Source organism: Pongo pygmaeus, chromosome 5 (genome assembly GCF_028885625.2).
Source record: "Pongo pygmaeus isolate AG05252 chromosome 5, NHGRI_mPonPyg2-v2.0_pri, whole genome shotgun sequence".
NCBI lineage: Eukaryota > Metazoa > Chordata > Mammalia > Primates > Hominidae > Pongo > Pongo pygmaeus.
The window spans coordinates 69,479,910-69,501,761 of NC_072378.2; the positions used below are offsets into that span (position 1 = coordinate 69,479,910).

At 36.4% G+C, this 21,852-nt stretch overlaps 1 protein-coding gene across 5 annotated transcripts in view; it reads left to right on the forward strand.

Moving 5' to 3' along the window:
* The window catches only part of COL19A1 (collagen type XIX alpha 1 chain), a 356,800-nt gene that overhangs the window by 291,964 nt on the left and 42,984 nt on the right, over positions 1-21,852 (forward strand). For all 5 annotated transcript variants that reach the window (XM_054492353.2, XM_054492351.2, XM_063666306.1 and 2 more), the window contains 10 exons: positions 1,328-1,369; positions 6,067-6,168; positions 6,253-6,306; positions 6,598-6,651; positions 11,838-11,891; positions 13,282-13,335; positions 15,882-15,926; positions 17,965-18,015; positions 18,116-18,160; positions 18,600-18,626. In XM_054492353.2, coding sequence (XP_054348328.2) covers positions 1,328-1,369; positions 6,067-6,168; positions 6,253-6,306; positions 6,598-6,651; positions 11,838-11,891; positions 13,282-13,335; positions 15,882-15,926; positions 17,965-18,015; positions 18,116-18,160; positions 18,600-18,626 — 528 coding nt within the window. The remainder of the gene's footprint in view (positions 1-1,327; positions 1,370-6,066; positions 6,169-6,252; positions 6,307-6,597; positions 6,652-11,837; positions 11,892-13,281; positions 13,336-15,881; positions 15,927-17,964; positions 18,016-18,115; positions 18,161-18,599; positions 18,627-21,852) is intronic.

A 21,852-nucleotide genomic window follows, 5' to 3' on the forward strand; every position in this document is an offset into this window, starting at 1 on the left:
AAACAGCCTACCAAGCAAGTTTTGCTGTCCAAACTAATTAGAATGCTTGGTGACTGCTTGGTGATTTTGTTTATCCCCATTATTTTGTCAAGGGAAAAAAAATTCAGGCTGGATCAGCATTTCTGTGTGTGTGATGAATACTTATTTCCTAACGGTATAATTCAACTGTACAATTTTGCCCCAGGCTGAGCCTTGGCATATAATGTCTCAATCCCATTGAAAATTGAGATAAAATATATTGCCACGATTTCTATTTTTTCTAATGCTAGTGGCTAAATGAATTTCATTTTTCTAAATGAAATTTTGCAGGTAAGTTGCCTACAATATGGTATAGATCCATTGATTCTGTAGCTTTAAAATGTTGCTATGATTAAATTATGAAAACTGGCTTGAGTAGGCTCTTAGAAAAAGGGTTTAGGCACAAACCTAAAGTTTTATTTTAGGTTAAACCTTGCTTTGAGCAAAGTTTTATTTTAGGTTAAACCTTGCTTTGAGCAACAGTGAAACCCCTTTAAATAGCCTCAGACTCGGCAGTTATAATTTGAGAGGCCATATGGTACATGACATTGTACTAAGAGTCTTGTATAATAAATCCAAATCTGGCTTTTCAGTTCTAAGCCTCACAAGTCCTTTCTACCTCCCACAGTGTTTGGGCCTTATGTGCCTTTATAAGCTGTGTGTGGAGGCATATTTTGGCATTACTTTAACGCCACTGTTGAGTGAATCACTTGTGCATTTTTCTGGGAATCTTGCAAAAATGTTACTTGGGTTTACACAGTGTCTCTCTGAAAGAACATCTTAAGACATGTGGCCAAAATGTGGCCCAAGTTCCTTCAGTGTTTGTCTTGCCTATCACTTAAGCCAACCGTAGGTTCTTTTGAACTTTCATGAGAAATAACTTTAAGGCAAACTTATCTGGTACTTTTCGTATTTCTCAGCAGCCTGATAATATGTTCTCCAGAGGAGTGATTTCCTTTTAATAAATAATTTATCTTTATGTATTATTTAAAACCAATAATATACCAGGGATGGCATAAAGGTTGCCATGAAAATATAAAATAGGGATGCACAGTCAAAACTGTGATATGTGTGTTTGCACACTCAAGAGAGAAGAATAGTGAACCTTTTTCAAAATTTGTTCTGAATTCTATCAGTGCCATGTGCACATTTCTTGATACGAAACATAATGTTAAGCCAGTGATTCTAAAGTGAGACACCAGAAGCTTCATGGCATTTTGAGGAAAAATGTCTACATTATACTGTATGTTTATATTGTATTGTGTTCGTATGTAAATACATATATTTGGTTTTATCTTCTTAACCACAGATTGCACTTCCTCTCTTGGGAGACATCGGTGCTTTGCTCAAGGTACTCTATTGCTGTGTAAGAAATTATTGTTAATTTCCAGGAAAAATCAGAAAGAAAATATTTAGCAGAAATTGAGTCAATTGCTTAGCTGGAACTACAATTCAATTTTTAAATGGCAGGACATCTTTAAGGTAGGAAAATAAACATGTATCTTATATATCTTGTGCCATTTATCCTAATTCTTTCACTTTCTTCTTCTTCTTTACCAGCCTCTCACTTTGGGTGGGGCAGGAGTAGAGGGCAGTGGGTAGGATAGTTATGAATTGGCTACAGGGAAGGAATTATGTCATCAGCACCCTGGAGTAGATTATTCTCTCCTCTGGAGGAACATCTTTCCCTTAATGGGTGTTGACTCACCCTGGCTCACTGCTGTGGAACTAATCTTTCTCGCTATATCTGGCCTGGTCAGTCCCAAAATGAAAATCAGTGCTGCTCTATAAATAGCCACTTACAAGGCTGAATTTTGATGTCATGAGATTTTACAAAATTCCACAGTCGACAAGTGCCCTAATACCTGTTACTCTGTTCAATAAATATCACCTCTACCTATTATCATCTCAGGGAATTAATCTTGCTACCTCTTTTTTTTATCTCTAACACTTCCCTGTATTTTCTCAGTAAAACAGGTAGTGGGGGGATGATAATGGCACATATGTAAGGGTATGTATTTGCATGTTTCTGCCTGGTATGCTAAGATTGAGTGAGACCACATGAAAATCAGGCCCTTGACTTCATACTCAAACACAGTGTGTTGTATCTGTCTTTGTATGAATGGACGTTCATACAATGTACAATGAATGTACACACATACACGCACACACAGACACAGACTATAGTTATATATATATAATTTAGTTTGTATTTCTAGCATTTAGCCCAGTGATTTACACACTTATTTGCACAATAGTAAGCAGGCAGAAATATTTGTTTGATTGAATTCAAAAGACTTGAGTTCTAGCATATACATTTGTAAGGTAGAGTTTTGAGAACAGGTATATAAACTTAAGTGTAAATATGAATATAAATATAAAAATATATTAAAGGAGTTTCTAAGACCTCCAAAAGCCAGCAGTTTTTATAAGCCAGAGAAGAATATTTGTGGGGATTTCAGGAAAATCTTATATTTATTGAGTTAAAATTACATGCCAGTCAATATGCCACTTTACTTATATCATCTTATTTAATTTCCATAATAATCTTATGCGTTCAGGCTGTTGCAGCATTCCCACTCTATAGATGAGAGACATGAAGTTCTCAGCAGTTAAGTAACTTTTTCAGTCATGGAGCAAGTAAATGTAACATTAACACAGGAACATAGGTCCTCAGACATTAAGTCCTAGATTCTTTACAAGACAGTGGTGCTGGAAATAGCACGATTGCTGGAGTTATATCATTTCACTTAGGGTTCTTTAAGAATGAGAAACTTGTATGCTTTAGTAGAAATGAATATACTGGTAGAATATGGGATCTCACAGAACAGATAAAAGGACCATGAATAGGCTCTGACGGGAAGTGGAACCAGGGCTCTCAGAAGTGGAACTATTTGACAATCTCGCCCTGGAATCATCCCTCTAATGAATGTGCTCTGCCATTGCACCAATCCCTACATCATTTCACTAAGGTTCTGAGTCCATAATGAGCAGGACATCTTGACTGATAGTCTCCACAAACTGTATACAATAGAAGAAAGGGGAGGTATGTAGTTCCCCGAACAAAATCCAAATACAGGAATTTAGACTGTGGGTTGGATCTGTCAGGCCAATGTAATAACATCATGTTAAATCCTGATCTTGTTACCCTATATGTTAACACTATCTCTCTCTGCCTTGAGTCTTTAGCCAATTTGATCATTCTGCTTTCTGTTTGCAAAAATATCTTTGATTAAAGTATTAAAAAGAACTGGCATAAATACAGGCACCTTCAAAGGCCTTCTTCTAGATTAATCAGTATATCAATCCCTCTTTGAATGACTTTGTGTATTGGTTAATAATTGATGCATCTTTATTCTTTCCATGAGAAAATCTTAAGACATTTTTCCAAGAATGTTAACAAAACTCAGTTATTTAAATTTGCCATTCTGGTAACCCTAACCCAAAAAAAATGAAGTCAGTTTCAAATGACTCCTAAAAATTATATTTATCATAATGATTATCATTTTTCAATGTTTCACTAAAATAGTCTATTGAATAATCTATTCTAAAATGTTGCTCCATATTGATATGCCAAGGTTTTGCTGCATATTGCGATGCCATGTTTGTGTCTGCAGATAATTATCTTTTTCATACTTTTTGAAATATGGAAATCCTTTTGTTTTTCTTAAGTTCTCAAGTGTCTCTTTATCGTTGTAGTTTTTCAGATGTCAGTAATAGTTCTATAAATACATATATTTAACTCCCCTGCCAACACATTACCACCTGTGAAATAATCCAGGTGGTAAAATTCATCTGAGAAACACTGCATATAACCCTAGTTCCCTTTTATATATTCAGACTCTAAGAAAGACCACCATGAAGACAGCTGTTTAATCCAGCATTTTTTTAATATACTTTAAGTTCTGGGGTACATGTACAGAACGTGCAGGTTTGTTACATAGGTATACATGTGCCATGGTGGTTTGCTGCACCCATCAACCCGTCATCTACATTAGGTATTTCTCCTAATGCTATCCCTCCCCTACCCCCCGCCAACCCCCCACAGGCCCCAGCGTGTGACGTTCCCCTCCCTGTGTCTATGTGTTCTTATTGTTCAACTCCCACTTATGAGTGAGAACATACAGTGTTTGGTTTTCTGTTCTTGTGTTAGTTTGCTGAGAATGATGGTTTCCAGCTTCATCCATGTCCCTGCAAAGGACATGAACTCATCCTTTTTTTATGGCTGCATAGTTTTCCATGTTGTTTATGTGCCACATTTTCTTTATCCAGTCTATCATTGATGGGCTTTTGGGTTGGTTCCAAGTCTTTTCTATTGTGAACAGTGCTGCAATAAACATACGTGTGCATGTGTCTTTATAGTAGAATGATTTATAATCCTTTGGGTATATACCCAGTAATGGGATTGCTGTAACCCAGCATTTTTGAGATGATTTGCCTCATGTATTCATCAGGGTTCTCTAGAGGGACAGAACTAATAGTATATATGTATATATGAAAGGGAGCTTATTAAGGAGAATTGACTCTTTCGATTACAAGGTAAAGTCCGACAATAGGCTGTCTGCAAGGTGAAGAGCAAGGAAGCCAGTAGTGGATCAGTCCAAGTCTCAAAACCTCAAAAGTAGGGAAGCTGACAGCGCAGCCTTCAGTCTGTGGCCGAAGGCCTGAGAGCCCCTGGCAAACCACTAGTGTAAGTCTGAGAGTCCAAAGCTGAAGAATTTGGAGTCTTATGTTTGAGGGCAGGAAGCATCCAGCACAGGAGAAAGATGAAAGCCAGAAGACTCAGCAAGTCAACCCCTTCCACCTTCTGCCTGCTTTATTCTAGCCTCGCTGGCACCTGATTAGATTGTGCTCACCCAGATTGAGGGTGGGTCTGCCTCTCCCAGTCCACCAATTCAAATGTTAATCTCCTTTGGCAACACCCTCACAGACGCACCTGGGAACAATACTTTGCATCCTTCAATCTGATCAAGTTGACACTCAGTATTAACCATCACACCTTGTAAGCTTTTCAGTATCATGCAAAATTAGTGTTCCAAGGAGCCCATGTTTGAAAATCAGATTTACAGTGCTATTCATTAGGTCAAAAATATTGAATTTGAATAGCCATGGGCTTTCTTGCCAGCTTCTTATCAATAACAAGCTTCACTTCTTTTTCATGTTTAAAGATTCTTCCCTTTAGGGAAAAGGATGGAAGAATGGAAACTTAAGTTGTCCTACCTTCTGTCAACTGTTAAACTATCTCCCCCACTCAGTGGCCCTTATTCTGTGCCTTTCTTGGTCATATTCTTATTCCAACAATTTATTTAAAAATAAGCCTATATAGAGCTTTTCACACACACTTTCTTTAGCTGTGTGATGAGAGTTATGTTTATCTTATGAGCTCAGACACTTGAAGTCAAGCCTTCCCAGATCAGCTAAAGGTTGCAGAGAAGGCAATGGAAAGGTAATTTCACTTAGATTTCCTATTGTCACTTGGATTTGACCTAGGAGTCAAGTTTATGTCAGTCAAGTAATTATTTCTCTTGAGTGCCTCCACTGACAAAATGTTAGTAAACTGTATGTAGTTGGAGAACTAATTTTGCTCCCAAAAGAACAAATCCTTTCTTCACAATTTTTTCTGTTGTTTTTAAAATGATTTATGCTATAGGTTGTTTGAATTCGGTAATCTTGCTGGGTTTTCTAAACTTTATTACCACTCCCTTTTAAAACATTCTGCTAAACAATTGAGCCTCAGTTTTTGTTCTTGACTTATGTGTCTTTTCCTTATTTATTTGGAATTTTCTATTTAAGTGTCATTGGAGACCTGTTTTAAAAATAAAAGTTCATCAATATCGTAAACAGATATCACTGATGAGCTTTGTAAATAGTTTTTACCTCACAAAAATTAATGTTTTTAAATTGGATAAATCAAGTGTCTGAAAGCAGAATGACCTATCTATATCACTCATCTCCAGAGGTTCCAAAAAAACTTCACATCACATGAAACCTCACCTTTATAGATGGCTTTTATGACTCTCTCAGTAACCTTATCTTTATACTCATTAGAATTTCTGTGGCAACTGCCAAGCCAGTGTCCCAGGGCTGAAAAGCAACAAAGGAGAAGGAGGCGCTGGTGAGCCTGGAAAGTATGATTCCATGGTCCGGAAGGTGAGAAGCCTGGCTGAATGTTTAGGATCCCTGTGGGTTACATGCAGTGCATCCTCTCAGTTCTGTTCTTCCTCTGTCCTCTAGGGTGATATAGGGCCACGGGGTCCTCCAGGAATCCCAGGAAGAGAGGGACCAAAGGTAAGAAATTCTCTCCTCCACTTTCCCCTGTGGGACCCTCAATTTAGTATGAAAAAAAGAACCCGATTTGAAAATAGACAACTTTTAAAATACATATATATATATATATATGTATATGGAGAGAGAGAGAGAGAGAAAGTGATGTAAAAGCCACTTGCAAATGTTGCCATTTATTTGTTCCCTGACCCTGTCCAAATTATATGCCCCAAGTGTTCTTAGAAGAGATTTTTTTCATTTCCAAAAGATAAGAAAAATGATTGCATGTGCTAGCTGAATGTATTGTCTTTTTAGGGAAGCAAAGGAGAGCGGGGCTACCCTGGGATACCTGGGGAGAAAGGCGATGAGGTAACATATTGTTTTCTGATTATATAGTCCTAATATTGATTCTCTTTATGTGGCTCAACAGAGTAAAAATGTTTATTTTTCTATAGCTCAGATCTGATGCTATAACCAATAACAACAAAGACCACTTAGAGCTTTTAAAATGTTGACACATTTTAAATAACATGTTTATGTTTATTACCAATGGTCCGGTTTTAGAGACAAGGAAATTAAGGCACAAAATTAATATGTCAGTTATAATTTTTCTGTTTTCATTTAACAGATAATAATTCCAGCTCTCTCAAAATAAAAGTGAGGGAAAGGGAGAAAGGAAAATTTACTCAAAAGACTCCCAGGGTAGCTAAGAGATTTAAAGGAATAGTAGTCGGACAACCAGCCTAGCAGTAAGGGCAGCTCGAGAATCCAGCAGAGCTTCCCTGGGTACCACTAAACTCTGATTAAACTTCAGCAACCTTGGATTGTCTGTGTCTTTGCTCAGTTTTCAAATTCTTGGGAGAAAAAAAACTATCAGAAGAATCTTCTTCTTCTAGTTTACATCAGCTACTCACCCGTTGGACTAAGGTTCCAAGTCCAATGTGCTTTTGAGATAATGGTATAATTTTCTGAATCTAAGCCATGGTGATGCTCAGGACATCATTTTTTTCCTACATAACTCACATTAACTCTTAGAAAAACCAATTAGAATGATGAATTGATGTTAGTTTAAACAGTTTTGATACTAATAATTCTTAATGAAAGTAGGTAAGCCATCTGGCATATATTAACCTTGATGTTATTGTGGAAAATCATAACTATATAAAGAAAATCTATTTTTCTAGGTGGAGTTACATTTTACATTACCAGTAATCATCATGTACTATTGTTTCTAATTAATATTGCTTGTAATCTAGAAAACTTTGAGGTTTGATTTTTCCCAGTTAAAAATTGAATACCAAATATATTCAATATTTATTTTCATCCATAAATAAAACATTATCTTCAAAATAAGTTATTGTGCTTTTGCTTCCTCATGTTCCACAGAAGGTTTTACTAAAGTACAAGCACAATAACTGATTTTCATAGTCCAACAGCTTTGAACTGCCTTCACCCAAAATGTAGGCTTTAGAGGCAATTGAGAAGGTAATATCAAAAAGATCAGGAAATAATTGGAATTCAGGTTTTGTATAAGTAACTCTAAGTTAAAGTCACTAGAAGTTAATTTTCATTGATTCTGCAGGGCACTTTTCTCTCTTGGTGAACTGAAATCCATTTTTAATATTCCCCCACACTTTAGTGGGCTTTTTCTTTGGTACCCCTCATAAATTCTTTAACACAGTTCACAAAACTGTGCACAATTCTCATTACATGGGGAGTTCCAGCAAGTTCAGGAGATTCTTTTCCATTGTTTCTTCACACCACGTGAATAATATGAATAAATCTGAAGTAAACTATTGACTCTTTTAGGCCTTGTAGGGGGAATAAGGTGGTGCAGCTTTTTCTCTAGCAGATGGGAAATAATGAATATAATCTTGTCTTCTACTTGGTCTCAGATACTATTTGAAATTACAATTTGTTGATTTGTCAAAGTGAATAAAACTTTGACCAAAAACATGTGCATTTCCAACTGGCCAATGAACTATACCATTTCAACATACAGTATGGACTTAAGATCTAATCGTACGAAATCTCAAATGTCTATTCTACTCTAAGTGGAAAAGATACAGAGGGACACCCCATCTCTTTGAGACTTCTAATTATTACGTCTTTCATCTGTTTGGAAAATGAGAGAGAGGAGTTGCCTTCTTGTTTATTACTCTTAGAAAAGCAACATTGTCTTCCACATTTTTCACAGACGTTGTTGCACAGCTCAAGGTAGCAACTTGGAAGATGCTAATAGAACACATGCTAACCTTTGATGGAGTGATTTCTTGCTTGAAATGCAGGTCTTCCTATAATATTTTTGGGATAATTGATAAATTAGACATGAAAGATATCGTCAGCCAGATATTATAGCAACAGAAAATATTCTTGGTAGCAACTGAGCTAGGATTTGCAAAATGAAATATCAGAGCAGGGTAAGAACATAGCTCTAATGGTCTCCAAATATCTCTGCAATAAATTTTAATTTGTATTTTAGTTGGCACTGTATGTTAAATTGACTGTCTTACTCTTTAACATGTATTTGTCTTCTTTAATGACCATCTTGTCTTCTAAAATTATCTTATTGCCCTTTATGCATCCATAGTAACTTTTACTTTTACTACAGAATTTCAGCTTTTTCAGAGAAAGGCTGCTGAGAATGATTTTTTATTTATGGACTGAGGTTTATTTTAAAGTTTAATGTGGTCACCAAAGGTTAATTAATCCCAAGCTTATAAATTAGACTATCTAAAAACTCACTCAACATCTCTGGACTGATTCAGTGTTGAGACTAAAAGTAGCAAAAAAAAAAAAAAGGAATACATATATACATATATTTTATGCATGTACATATAGAAAGAATTTTATGGAAATATGGGTATTTTGAGGTAAAGAAATTTATGGTATAACATTTATAATCTCCAGTCATTTAGAGATGCCATTATCAATGGAAATGTTTTTTACCTTGCATCTATAAACCTGTATACAAGTTAATGTTAGGGGAATAAAAAGAACGGGTACCACATACCAATATGTAGAGCCTGCACATGCACACATGCCCATGTATACACACATGCACACACATACACATACACACACACACATACACAGCACTGCCAATGAGACTGATAAAATTTTGAAGAAAAATATGTCAACATTCTTTAACACCAATACACACAAGATTTGGCCCAAGACTTATGAAGAATTCTAGCATGTTCAAGTAGAATTTTTAAGCGCTTCTTCATATCATATCACATGAATAGACCTGAAGTAACACGTGATGCCATTTGGCATTGACTGGACAAACCTGGAAGAACTTGGTCCTTGATCCCACTGATGCAAAGAAACTTGATCCAGCTCACAGTCATATAGAATGCTGATAATCAATATGCAGTAATATTTCCATGGCCACATCATCTAATATTTATAAAGTATATGAAAATGCATATATCATAATAGTAAAAGGTAAAGGAATTGTATTATGACAAAGAATGGTATGGCAATCCAGAAAGAATATTTTACTCAGTAAAGGAGACTAAATCCTGAAAGAGTGGAATCATTCAATCTAGAACTTGATGTATCACATGGTTATCTGAAATAACAAAAGGGTATTTTAAAATAGTTTTTTCTCATTATAGAAGTGATCTCAGTCCACTATTGAAAATTGGGAAAATGCAAAAAAGCACTAAAAGATAAAATTTCTCCCTATTCCCACTACCCAGGAGGGACTTCTGGTAATAGTAATGTCATGGTCCACAACTGTATTAGTCCATTTTCACACTGCTGTAAAGAACTTTCCTGAGACTGGGTAATTTATAAAGGAAAGAGGTTTAACTGACCCACAGTTCCACATGGCTGGGGAGGCCTCAGGAAACTTACAGTCATGACAGAAGGTGAAGAGGAGGCAAGCACCTTTACTAGGCAGCAGGAGAGAGAGCAAAGGGGGAACTTCCAAAAACTTACAAAACCATCAGATCTCCTGAGAATTTACTCACTATCATGAGAACAGCATGGGGAAAACCACCCCCATGATCCAATCACCTCCCTCCCTCTACATGTGGGGATTACAGTTTGAGATGAGATTTGGGTAGAGACACAGAGCCAAATCATATCAACAACACCTCATCTATAAATTCCAAAACCAAAGCCTCTGAAAACCCTGGAAGTGTTTCCCAAGTTTGGCTTTGTTTCCCAAGCAAATTCATTTGGCAGCCAAATCTGGCCTAACTCACACGGAGCTTGTCTATTCCACTCTGTCAGAATATCATGTTTTGCCACAGAAATAGTTGTGTGTTTATTAGAGGGCACTGCTTCAGGCACCACTGCAGTGTGACATAATATTCAATATGTATATCATGTTACCTGTGAAATGAGGTGATAATCCAGAATTCTAAAACACATCTAACACTAAAGTTTCTGATAAAACTTTTATCTATTTGTCGTGATAAAATAATAAAAGCCTGTATGTATCATTCCCATCTTTTAGAAAGTACATTTAAAATTGTTTAAAAATTTAGACCCTGTGCTATATAAGATTTGTGACTTTTATTTTTACATGTTTTCTAACTTTTTTAAAACACGATTTTAATAATTGCAAAATATTTCATATTATAAATTGTATGTAATTTATCTAACAATATTCTATTATTGGCAAATGTATCAAAATAACAAAACTAATTACATAAGTTAGCTAATCTTGCCATTTCTTCCTTGATATAGAAATGTATCAGCATCTTAAATCCTATCCGGCATAATTAGTGCTATTCTACAAATCTAAGGAGGGGAGGGAGGGGAAATCTATTCATTATTATGCTTAAGCCATTAAAGGGTTCTAAATTTAAATTCACCAGTGAGCCAAATTTCTTCTTATAATAAACTGACGAGCTAAAATAAATATTATATCATAAAACATATTCCATTTTTCCCTAGCTGAATGGAGCTTAAGTGTAATCATCTATTTCTTCAATGGCATTCTGCCAATCTAAAATTTGTATTTCCATGTTTTACCAGTACGAGATTCTTAGATACTACTGCTGACGGAATGGCTCTATAAAATAAGAAATGCTCTATGAATCACCAGATTAAATTATGTTTGCTTCAGATTCCATGTCATGGCATTTTAGCTCACCCTTCTTACTCTTTAAAACTGAGTATTTGCACATATTCTTACTTATAAGTGAGGGCTAAGCTATGAGTATGCAAAAGCATACAGAGTGATATAATGGACTTTGGAGGCCCAGAAGTGAGGAGTATAGGCAAGGAGTGAAGGACAAAAAACTACCTATTGGGTACAGTGTACACTACTTGGGTGATGGGTGCACTAAAATCGCAGACTTCAACATTATACAATTTATCCACATAACCGAAAATCACTTGCACCTCTAAAGAAAAATTTTTATTTTTGAAATTAAAAAATGAGAATTAAAAAAGTATATTTGTATATGACAAACATTATGTTTCTCAATTAGCTAAATAAGTGTTTAATGTTCAATAGTCAAAATATTTGATTAACTAAAATGCCTTCTTCCCAATGATATAACAGATTTTATGGTAGGAACTATCTTTTCCAGGGTGTTCAAGGAATTCCAGGCATTCCAGGTGTTCCAGGCCCAACTGGACCCCCTGTAAGTATTTGTTAAAACGATTGCACTCACAGCTTATATCTGCTGGTTTGATGCAAGGTGAACTAATTTTCTTCATTGCCTTTTGTTCTCTGTGCCTCTATGTAGATTGTCCAGATACTGCCTGGAAAAGTAGCCTCATCCAAGCTCTCAGATTTTCATTTAGTATTACTTAAGGCTGCTCAGTGTCCTGGGGACTTGCCTCAGAATTCCACCAGACCAGAAAGCAGTCTGCGATTAAGCTAGTCTGTTTGAAATAGAAATTGCATATAAAAGAGCATTCTATTTTTTATTTATAATTTTTTGGCACTAACCTTTACAAGAGATAGTCAAATAGCATCACAAACTGAGAATTTATTTTCTAAAGGAAAAAAAAAGTGGGCTAAGGATTATTGGATTTCATTTATTTTTATTCCTATGTATAAATTAAAATACATCTATTTTAGTCAAGGCTTTCACTGCCCTCAAACACACCATCAAAGCCTTCGTGTCTTTCACTGTCTTGTTTTCCTAGAACAGAATCTCTTTTCCTTTATACTTGCCAAACCCAATCTCTCATTCAAACAGTTTAATTCTAGAGTCACCAGATAAAATATAGTGCATGCAGTTAAATTTGAATTTCAGATAAACAAATAATTGTTTAATATAAATTCATCCCAAATATTGTGTTTTTATTTGCCAAATCTGGCAACCCAGCACATGCTTCAACTTCTCCACCTCATCCTTTCTTAGAGTTCCTGTGCCAATAGAGTCTTTACCACACCAGTAGGAATGTAATTATATATTTTTAATGTTTTGAAATAAGGATTTTCCATAATTAAAGTTGTGTCATTTATGCTTCCACCACAGTTATACAGAACAAACCTGGCTTTAAATTGTTCACTAAAATTAAAAACGATGAAAAAGAGTTGTGAAAGAAACCACGAAAATTATAGCTAACTCTGTTCCCAAAGGATTAAAATTAAATTTTATTTTTCAGTGATAAAATGCAGATCATATAACTCAATATGCACACTGTTAATTCTGCCACCTTGAAGTATTTAAAATGTTGATCCCTACCAAAACTATAGCTCATTTTGGAAGGCATAATGTTATGTAAATTGCCATTTAAACAGCAAGACTAGATTCTTAAGTGTATCAGAAGGTTCCAGTTAAGGTCATTAAATGTGGTTGACCAAGGTGAAAAAGCGGCCACAAATACAAATTTTACCCTTCCAAGGGCTTATCAGCAGGATACAGCTGCTGTATCAGCCAGAAGAAATATAAGCTTCTAGGGCTTATTTAATTAGGATCAAATGACCTTCAAAATGTGTAAGTTTTAGTAACCAACTTCCAATACCCTTTGGCCATTTAATTGTTGTTTCTGTAACAAACTTAGTTTTGTGTTTTACAGGGCTTATTGGGAAGAACTGGACATCCTGGTCCCACAGGAGCAAAAGGTGAAAAGGTACAAAGGAAAAGCCTCACTTACCATCCAAACTGGGGCTTCGAGTGGGAGCAGGATGAGACTCTTCACGGACAAAGCCATAAAATCAAGCAAAGCCTAAAAGTAGAAATGATGGCAGAGAGTAGCTATTCTTGTAGTGGACTTGGAAGAACACAGGTCCAAAGGTTATTCTAAACACGGGAGATATTTTCCTAGGAGAAAGGATAAATAGAACGTTGGTGCCATAAAACAAAAGTTCAGGCTGGATTCAGGATCCTGGGCAACCATCTATGTGGAAGGATTGGGTGGGGGAGCCTCCTGGAAGGATGCAAGTAATGTGGTGTCTACCAGGGAGTTCCAGCCACAGGGGCTGTCAGTTTTCTATGACAAAATACCATAGACGGAGTGCTTATAAACAACAAACATTTATGCATAGTTCTATCAGTTCTGGAGTGTGGGAAGTCCAAGATCAAGGTGCTGGCAGAATCAGTGTCTGACAGAGTCTGCCTTCTTGTTCATAGATGTCACCTACTAGCTGTGTCCTCACATAGTAGAAGGGTGACCAAGCTCCCTTGGGCCTCCTTTATAAGGGCACTAATCCTATTCATGAAGGCTCCACCCTCATGACCTAATCACCTCCCAAAGGCCCCACCTCCAAAAGCTCCAGACAGCAGACTGGCTCTCAGGACCAAGATTCTAGTAACCAAAGAGCTTGCAGAGACGTCGAAAAGTTCTGTCCCTAGGCGGTCATGGGGGAAATTTACTGAAGAACCAGGATAGCTTTTTTCCTGGGGAGATCAGTTATTGGACAGATGGGTTGCCATGGTTAGAAAGGAGGACCAGCATTAGATGAGTCTCAGACAGGACACCACACAGTTTCACATGTTTACCCCATTTAGGATCTAAACTGGCTCTATTGTACTAGTCCAGGCAGATCCGGCAAGTAAGTGGAATAAGCCTAGCTATTTAGATCGGGGAAATAAGAATCAAGAGTCCACATGAGCCACTTAAGCAGCTTCCACCCACTCGTCAGGACACAAGTTCCCTGACCAACATGGAACATAATGACATCAAGGAGCAAAGGAATCCCAACACATTTTGAAGGAAACAATGCCTTTATTCTAGATAGTCTCTGCACATTTTTTTCTGATTTTATCCCAAGGAGCTTGCCCAACCCCACCAGCCTTTTTTCTCTGTTCTCTATGGAAATTATTCAGTCATAGACTTGCCTTTGAAGTTAATGGGAATTCCACACTGAGATGAGCTTTGGGGCACAAATGAGAGTGAATATATGACTTTTAATTGTGCCGGGGGAAAAAAAAGACTTTTCAATAGGCACATATTTTTCCTTGTTTGTTGACTCATTAGAATTATGACATAATTCTTTGAAGGACACTGCCAGTTGTCAGCAGAATATGACGTGTCTTAGAGAGATAGCCACCATCAAAGCAGTTTGGGAAAAGAAACAATATGCTTGTTCTTTGTTATATATTCTCAGGCAGAAGCATTGCAAGGAAAACTTTACAGTTTATTTTTATTGATAAACATACAAACAAAAGATTTTATGATAGTTTCGTTACAAAAAATGGCAGGGTATTGGCATGAAGTCCTTGTTTACTTTTATGGGAATGGACTAAAATCCCTCAAAATTCTTGGACATTGTGAGTAGAAATTTTACTCTATCTGAATTCTTTTTTAATTAACCATGTCTTGCCATTTCCCGTGCTATAGAGGGACTTAAAAGATTTTATGAGGCTATTATTCTAAGAGAAAAGCAGAGTCATAGGAAGAACTGCTGAGAGACACCAGAGGGACTTCAATAGCTCTGCTTATTATGGACCGATAAACATCTATGGTTTGTAAAAATAAAAGTGAAATACATTTTTCAACTTTCAACTTGAATTCATTTTCACAAATTCTATTTTCAGTCTGCTTCTCCTGTAAAACTAAGACTGTTTAAATTGTAGTGACCATTTGCTTTAAACAATGCTATACCACAGTTGCTTCTGCTCAGGAAGATGTGTCTGACTTGGGTGTAAAGTCAGATATTAACGTAGGAAATGGAAGATGAAGTTTCCCTCCTGCAGACACAACACAGGTTGTGATTTTTTTACTTTCGTCAAATTATGTGGATGTCCCCTCTGGTTCCCAAAAGATGAAGGTGGTAGAAATGAGGCTCAAAGTGAGGGCTGACTCAGAGCCACAATCCCAGAGCCCACTGCGTGCTTGTAGGAGAGTTCCACATTGGGAGAGTTCCCCCAGCTGCACTGGAAGTCCAGGACATGAGCACCTGGGTTGTCTGGCTCCATCTAAAAATAAGCTTCATTTCTAGAGCTCACACAGTGAGAATCTGAATGGGTATGGGAAAGGCCTTTACCTGTCCTGCGGTGTAGAAATGTATTTCCTGGGTAAAGGAGAGCCTAGCTGAATAAGACTACAAGGCTGAAACAACATGGCAAGTCATATCGATTTCAGAAGATGGCTCTGTGATTAATTTCAGAAGATAGTTTGTAAACCTGGGGTAGAAACGTCTATGCCGCTGATATTAGTCCATATATCCCTTGCAGGGCAGCGACGGACCCCCTGGGAAACCCGGACCACCTGGACCACCTGTGAGTTGTTCTAGGCTTAAAATTTAAAATTCATGCGTTTACTTAAGACTTTTATAACTCAGAGGTAAGACTACATTTAGATGTTTTCAAAGATAAAAGTCTTCTGAATTTCGTGTATAAATATAAATGATAGCCAATGTAGCTTTAAAGAGACCTGATTTGTTCTCCCTTTGGTTCAGCCTCAATGTGCAATGCTCAGATTGGCATACTGCGGGTCTCCCCATCTTGGATTTAGGAATCTGGGTTTGTGCTCCGACTCTACACTTCCTGGCTCGGGGCCCCTGGGAAAGTCATTTAACCTCAATGTGCTTCATTCACAGAAAAGACAAGGGCCAGAAAAATAGATCCTTTCCGCTGATGCGAGTTGGTAGAAAATCTGATATTATGCTATATGTGTTCATTCCCATTCATGACGTCTGAGATGCAAGGAAACTCTATTTATGTAGCTCTTAGTGAACAAAAAGTACAAGAGGCATCGATGTTTTCATTATTGTGATTGAGACAGATGCACGCTTCGTCAGGGAAACGGTGGAGAGGAGAGGAGCCTCTCTCCGTGGCAAGTCTGCCCTCATGTGGGGCCACGCTCGAATCGCAGCTGAGCCGAGCTGAGATATCACGCAAAACACCCTTTTCTACTCCACCTCACAGAAATACTTTAAGAAACCAAACTCACCATAGAAAGGGCAGAACTGACCGTGACTTTCCGAAGACAGTGAGGATTATTATCAGTCTGCGTGCAGTTGCATGCTTTGTACACGTAAATGAAGAGATTAGCACTCTATTTCCTAAACTTGTTTCGTAAATCTGTTCATCTATGTTACTGACCTTTTCCCTTGACAAGAAAGCAGGACGGAAAGTATTTAGGGTTCAAATCCTAAAATTCACTCCTTCTCCCGTGGGCAGAACAGCAAATATAACATGAGTTCATGAAAGGGACCTATAATTTTATAATGCACTTAAGATGTCTTTGTCTTCCCTCTGAATTCTCCAAAACCATCCATCCTTCAAAACACAGATTAAATGTTTTCTTCCCTGGGAAACCTCCTTTGGAAATCTCGGATGAAAATATCCTTTGTCTCTCCAGGACGTAGCACACTAAAATATGGTAGACATTCAGTCGCTGTCAGATCAATGAGTTAAATAATAAAGTAATAAATGGATGGAGCGTTTTTCTTCCATCACTAGTGTTTGGAAGATGCATGCAAATTGTCTTCACAGAACACTGCTGGCCACCATCATACAGAAACAATGAAACAGTGACTTCTTCAACTCTGCAACTGATATGTGAAAACTGCAGAAAGGAAAAGGCAGATTTGACTATTGATTCTATACAAATGTTTAAAAAGAAAGACAAAAGATCCGAACTAAAATTTTCATATGGAAATTTTTCCTAAATACTAAAATGTATGATTTTTTTAAACTGTAGAATAAGTTCTCCTTTAAGTGTTGGTTACTCTAGGACATGTCAATTTTTTTCAAGATGTTCCTGTTCTCTTTTGTCCTAAAGAATTTATTTTTGTAGAAACATCCACACAGGGTTGTGGACAACGTCATCTCCCCATTTACCTTAATTTTCTATTTGGTATGAAAAGACTGTGGAAAAAAATTACTTTTCAGTAGCCAAATTGTTCCCTATTCACATCTACATCAGCACTATGGCATTATAGCCTGCAGGTCAGCAGGCTGTAAACAGTTAGTATAAATTGGCAATTCAGAAACTGAATTATAAAGAGCAAATATTTTCCTCCAAATACATTAGTGTCTCATCTGTCAAACCTGAACATTAATTAAACCCCAACTGAAAGTATCTGTGTGCTTCAGGTGTAGCTCACACTCCCTTTTCATTTCCCTGCATTTTCTTTGGAAAAGCTAAAAATTAAAATATTATTTTACTTAGGGTATTAAACTCCCTTTGTAAAATAGAATAGAAAAACATAAAAAATAGAATAGGAGGAGTATCATTTGGTAAAATGATAAAATGTAGAGATGCAAAGTATTAACTTCCAAGAATAATTCTGTATCTCACCTCTTTCCTAAGGGTATTCCATTTAATGAAGGAAACGGCATGAGCAGTTTATATAAAATTAAGGTATTTATATTATATTTGTAATTATTTAAAATCCAGTTATAGACTGCTGTAAATTCTTCCCATCTTTCTCTTTTTCTTTTCTTTTCATTTTCTTTTGAAGGGAGGTGTGAATGTTCCCAGTTACCCAGGGCCACCCGGTCCTCCTGTAAGTACAGTTGTTTATCATCAAACACACTTTAGCTGAACAACCACAATGAAAAACAAACAACAAAAACCTCTTAAGTTCACTGAAAAATGCATGTTATGAATACAGCCAAGTTTTACAGCAGAAGGAAATAAGTAAAACCAACTATAATAAAATTGAGAACATGTATGCAGCCAAAATAATGGAAAATAGCATTTTTCATGGTGCTGTCACTTTTTTCATTGCAAATCTAAGAACTAAGTCAATGTCCAAGCAATCACTTTTATGAAGTTTCCATCAAGTTATATTTATTCATCTTATTCTTCAAATTCAAACTGTAATTAAAGCAAAACTTGCTAATATTTGTATGTGTATTAAAGCAAATTGGACAACAGTGTTTCTTATTCTGTAACTGCTTTGGTCATTATTTGAGAAATGACTTTCCATGTTTCTCTTACAGGGCCCAAAAGGCGATCCTGGCCCAGTGGTATGAATGTTCCCATGTTTTGTGTCATTTAGACTATTGGTCTTTGTTAAATTTTGAAAGAAAAGCATCAGGCAAAATGGCCTGCCTTCTTAGGTGTTCATCAATTAACATGCTGGTGGTGACAAGCAGGCCACAATAGAAATGCCAGCAATATGTTCTCTATTTCTGAGATGCATTAGTCCTCATGTTGTCACTGCCCTTGTGGTTTGTCTCTTTCCATCAGTGTGTTTTTAAAATCATCCTGTGATGGAGGAAGACACATATAAAGCTCTGATAAATAGGACACTTTCTTCTAATAGCCCTCTTCTGATGATTGATTCAATTTTAAGTAAATTGTGGAAGAGAAATACTTACTGGAAAGAAATCCCTTAATATATCTGCCATCTCCCCAACAAAAAAAGGAACTGTTTATTTGCTTTAAACGTCTTAGGCAATTATTCTGCAGGAGATGTGTTTTGTCATAAGGCTGCTTATTAGGAGGAATGTATCAGGAGGTTATGCTCAGCATGGAAGGAGATCATGTCCTCCAGCCACCTAAAGGACGATAATTGTTCTCAGCATCTTTCTCAACCATGGAGCCTCTGTAAAAGTTCTGCCAAATTCAATTAGATGCCCTTTATTGCTGGGCATTTTCTCCTGTCATGTCTTTTTCAAGCATGTCCTTCATGTTTCATTTGTATATATTTTAACCTTTGGGTATATACTTGAAACTCAAATGTACCTAAAGCTGAAATAAATTTTCAAACCACTTTCCATTGCCATATGAAAAAAATTTAAAGCCTTTTCCTTATAGTACAGTTTGTTAAAACTCAATGAATAAATTTTAAACCAGCAAAGGGACAAGTCATAACAAGTAATGTTTTTATGTCTAAAAACATATTTTAAAGAGATGCATTAAAGAGCTGTTTGATTTTGTTATTGGGCAATATATATTAAAAGCCAAATTGTTGTCTCCTGAAAGCATTGTTTCAACTAGTTAGGATCATATTCTGTAATTCAGTTTCCTTTGTTTTACTCTTCATTCACCCTGTCTACCCTGTCTTTACCTGAAACCAACTATGTGCTTCATTCTAATTTTAATTTTCTTACATCTTGTTGATAAAAATTTCCTCCTTGTCTTTCCCTCTCATACTCATACACACAAACAGCTTCTCTGAATCATTTAAGAGCACCTAGGCTTCTCACTGACTTTTTGGAAACATTCTTTGAAGTTCTTGCATTAATAACTGCAGACTAAGATAAGAACTTTTTAAGTATTATAATAAAGGATAAATTATAATTTACTGGCATTGAAAAGGGGCTGGAAACAAAAATGTAGACCTATTTGAGTAGAATTTGAAGAGATTCGTCTTCAAATTTCTTAGCTACAACAAAGGATAAAGAACAAAAACTGATTGAAGTGTGTTCCTTGCTTTGAGAGATGTGAATTAAGTGAGTGAAGCACCAAAACAGAAAAATGCAATCATGAAATTAAATACACATTTAGTGTACACATTCAGGCTCATCCTAGATAAAACTTTGAAGTTACTCTTTTGGGTTCTCTGTCTGCACCACCCTGCAACTCTCATCATCTCCCACCAGCTGTCCTGTAGGGAAAAATAATAGTTCCTGCCATAGAAATAATCCAGGAATGATAGAATTGTAGATCACAGAGCAAAAACTTGAGAAGTCTTTTTGAGGTTGGAAATTTACTCTTCCAACATTCTTCAAATCCCATGACAATAGACCTGCCTCACTATTTCTAATCTTCTCCATAAACCTTTCTAGAGGAATATTACCCTTAATTGAATTTATTATCTTCTGAGGTGCTCCATTTCATTCCTTTGGTATTCAGTTTATAAGTGATGTTTAATTAAATATTTGATTATTAGCTACTTTCAAACAAATATTGATTGATTGAGCACCTCTGTCTTAAGGACTGTTGAGAATGTAAATAAGGAGAATCAAAGAGTGTGTTTCCTTTGTCAGCAACCTAGGGCCTCTTCTACAGAACTTTATGCAGAACCGAATCTGAACTTTTTTTTTTAATCAATTGTCAAGTTACATATTAGGGGGCATTTTAAAAGATTTCTGAAACATAAAAAGCATATCAATTCATATGCTCACTCATTAAGTTCTGTAATAAGGGCAATGTTATAAATAATAATGAAGTTATATCCTTGGTAATATTTTTGAAGCAGATTAGAATTGTGTATGCAAAAATGCACTTACAGAGAATACAATTTGAAAGCTCCTGTTTCTTTGTGATTATGTCTAAAGCATCCAGTGTCCTAAGAAAATATTTGCAGTGAACATTAATTTATTAATAAGAAGGCATCAAACAACTCCCCACTTTATCTCTTTTTTGACTTAAAGCCCTAATGCAAGCTTGTCCAACCCATGGCCCATGGGCTGCATGCAGCTCAGGAAAGCTTTGAATATGGCCAACACAAATTTGTAAACTTTCTTAAAACATTAGGAGATTTTTTTGTGTGATTATTTTAGCTCATCAGCTATCATTAGTGTTAGTGTATTTTGTTGGAAGACAATTCTTTTTCTTCCAATGTGGCCCAGGGAAGCCAAAATATTGAACACCCCTTCCCTAATGCTTTTTTTGTTCAAAGTTGGCAACTTCCTTCACCACAGCTTTACCCAAAGTGTTTCTTGAGGATCTACAGGCTCCAGTTAGCCTGGCACCATACGCTAGAAAATGTAAAGATTTTTTAAAATAGAAAAGACTAGTCTACCCCCTTCCAGTGACTCATCAACTTCAGCAATAACTTTTAGTGTTATTGGAGATAATGATCCTGGGGTCAACTTCTTAAGCATTCACAATTCTTGTCCAGCTGCAGAGAACACTTAAAGATGATAAACACTGCTTTGAGTGCTCCATCTTCATCTACTCATAAACAGTTTATTCTTATTCTCTGAAAATCTAGCAGCACCAGGTAGCTCACAAATTGGCAAACTTTATTAAAGCCCCATCTTTCATTCTAGTTTTTATTGAAATTGGAGTTATCACTGAGCAGAGGGATTCATTCTGATTAGATTCTCAATCAGAATGAAAATGATTAATCAGAAAATATACCTCTCTGGAGAACAGCTTTTATTCTCAAACTATTTTCAAACACCAAATGCAATAATACATTGCTTAAAAATAGGGCATATCATTTCCTTGCTAAATTACACATCAATGTTTGGGGTGGGAAGGTTAAGCAAAAAATATCTTTGCTTTGGAAACCAGTGC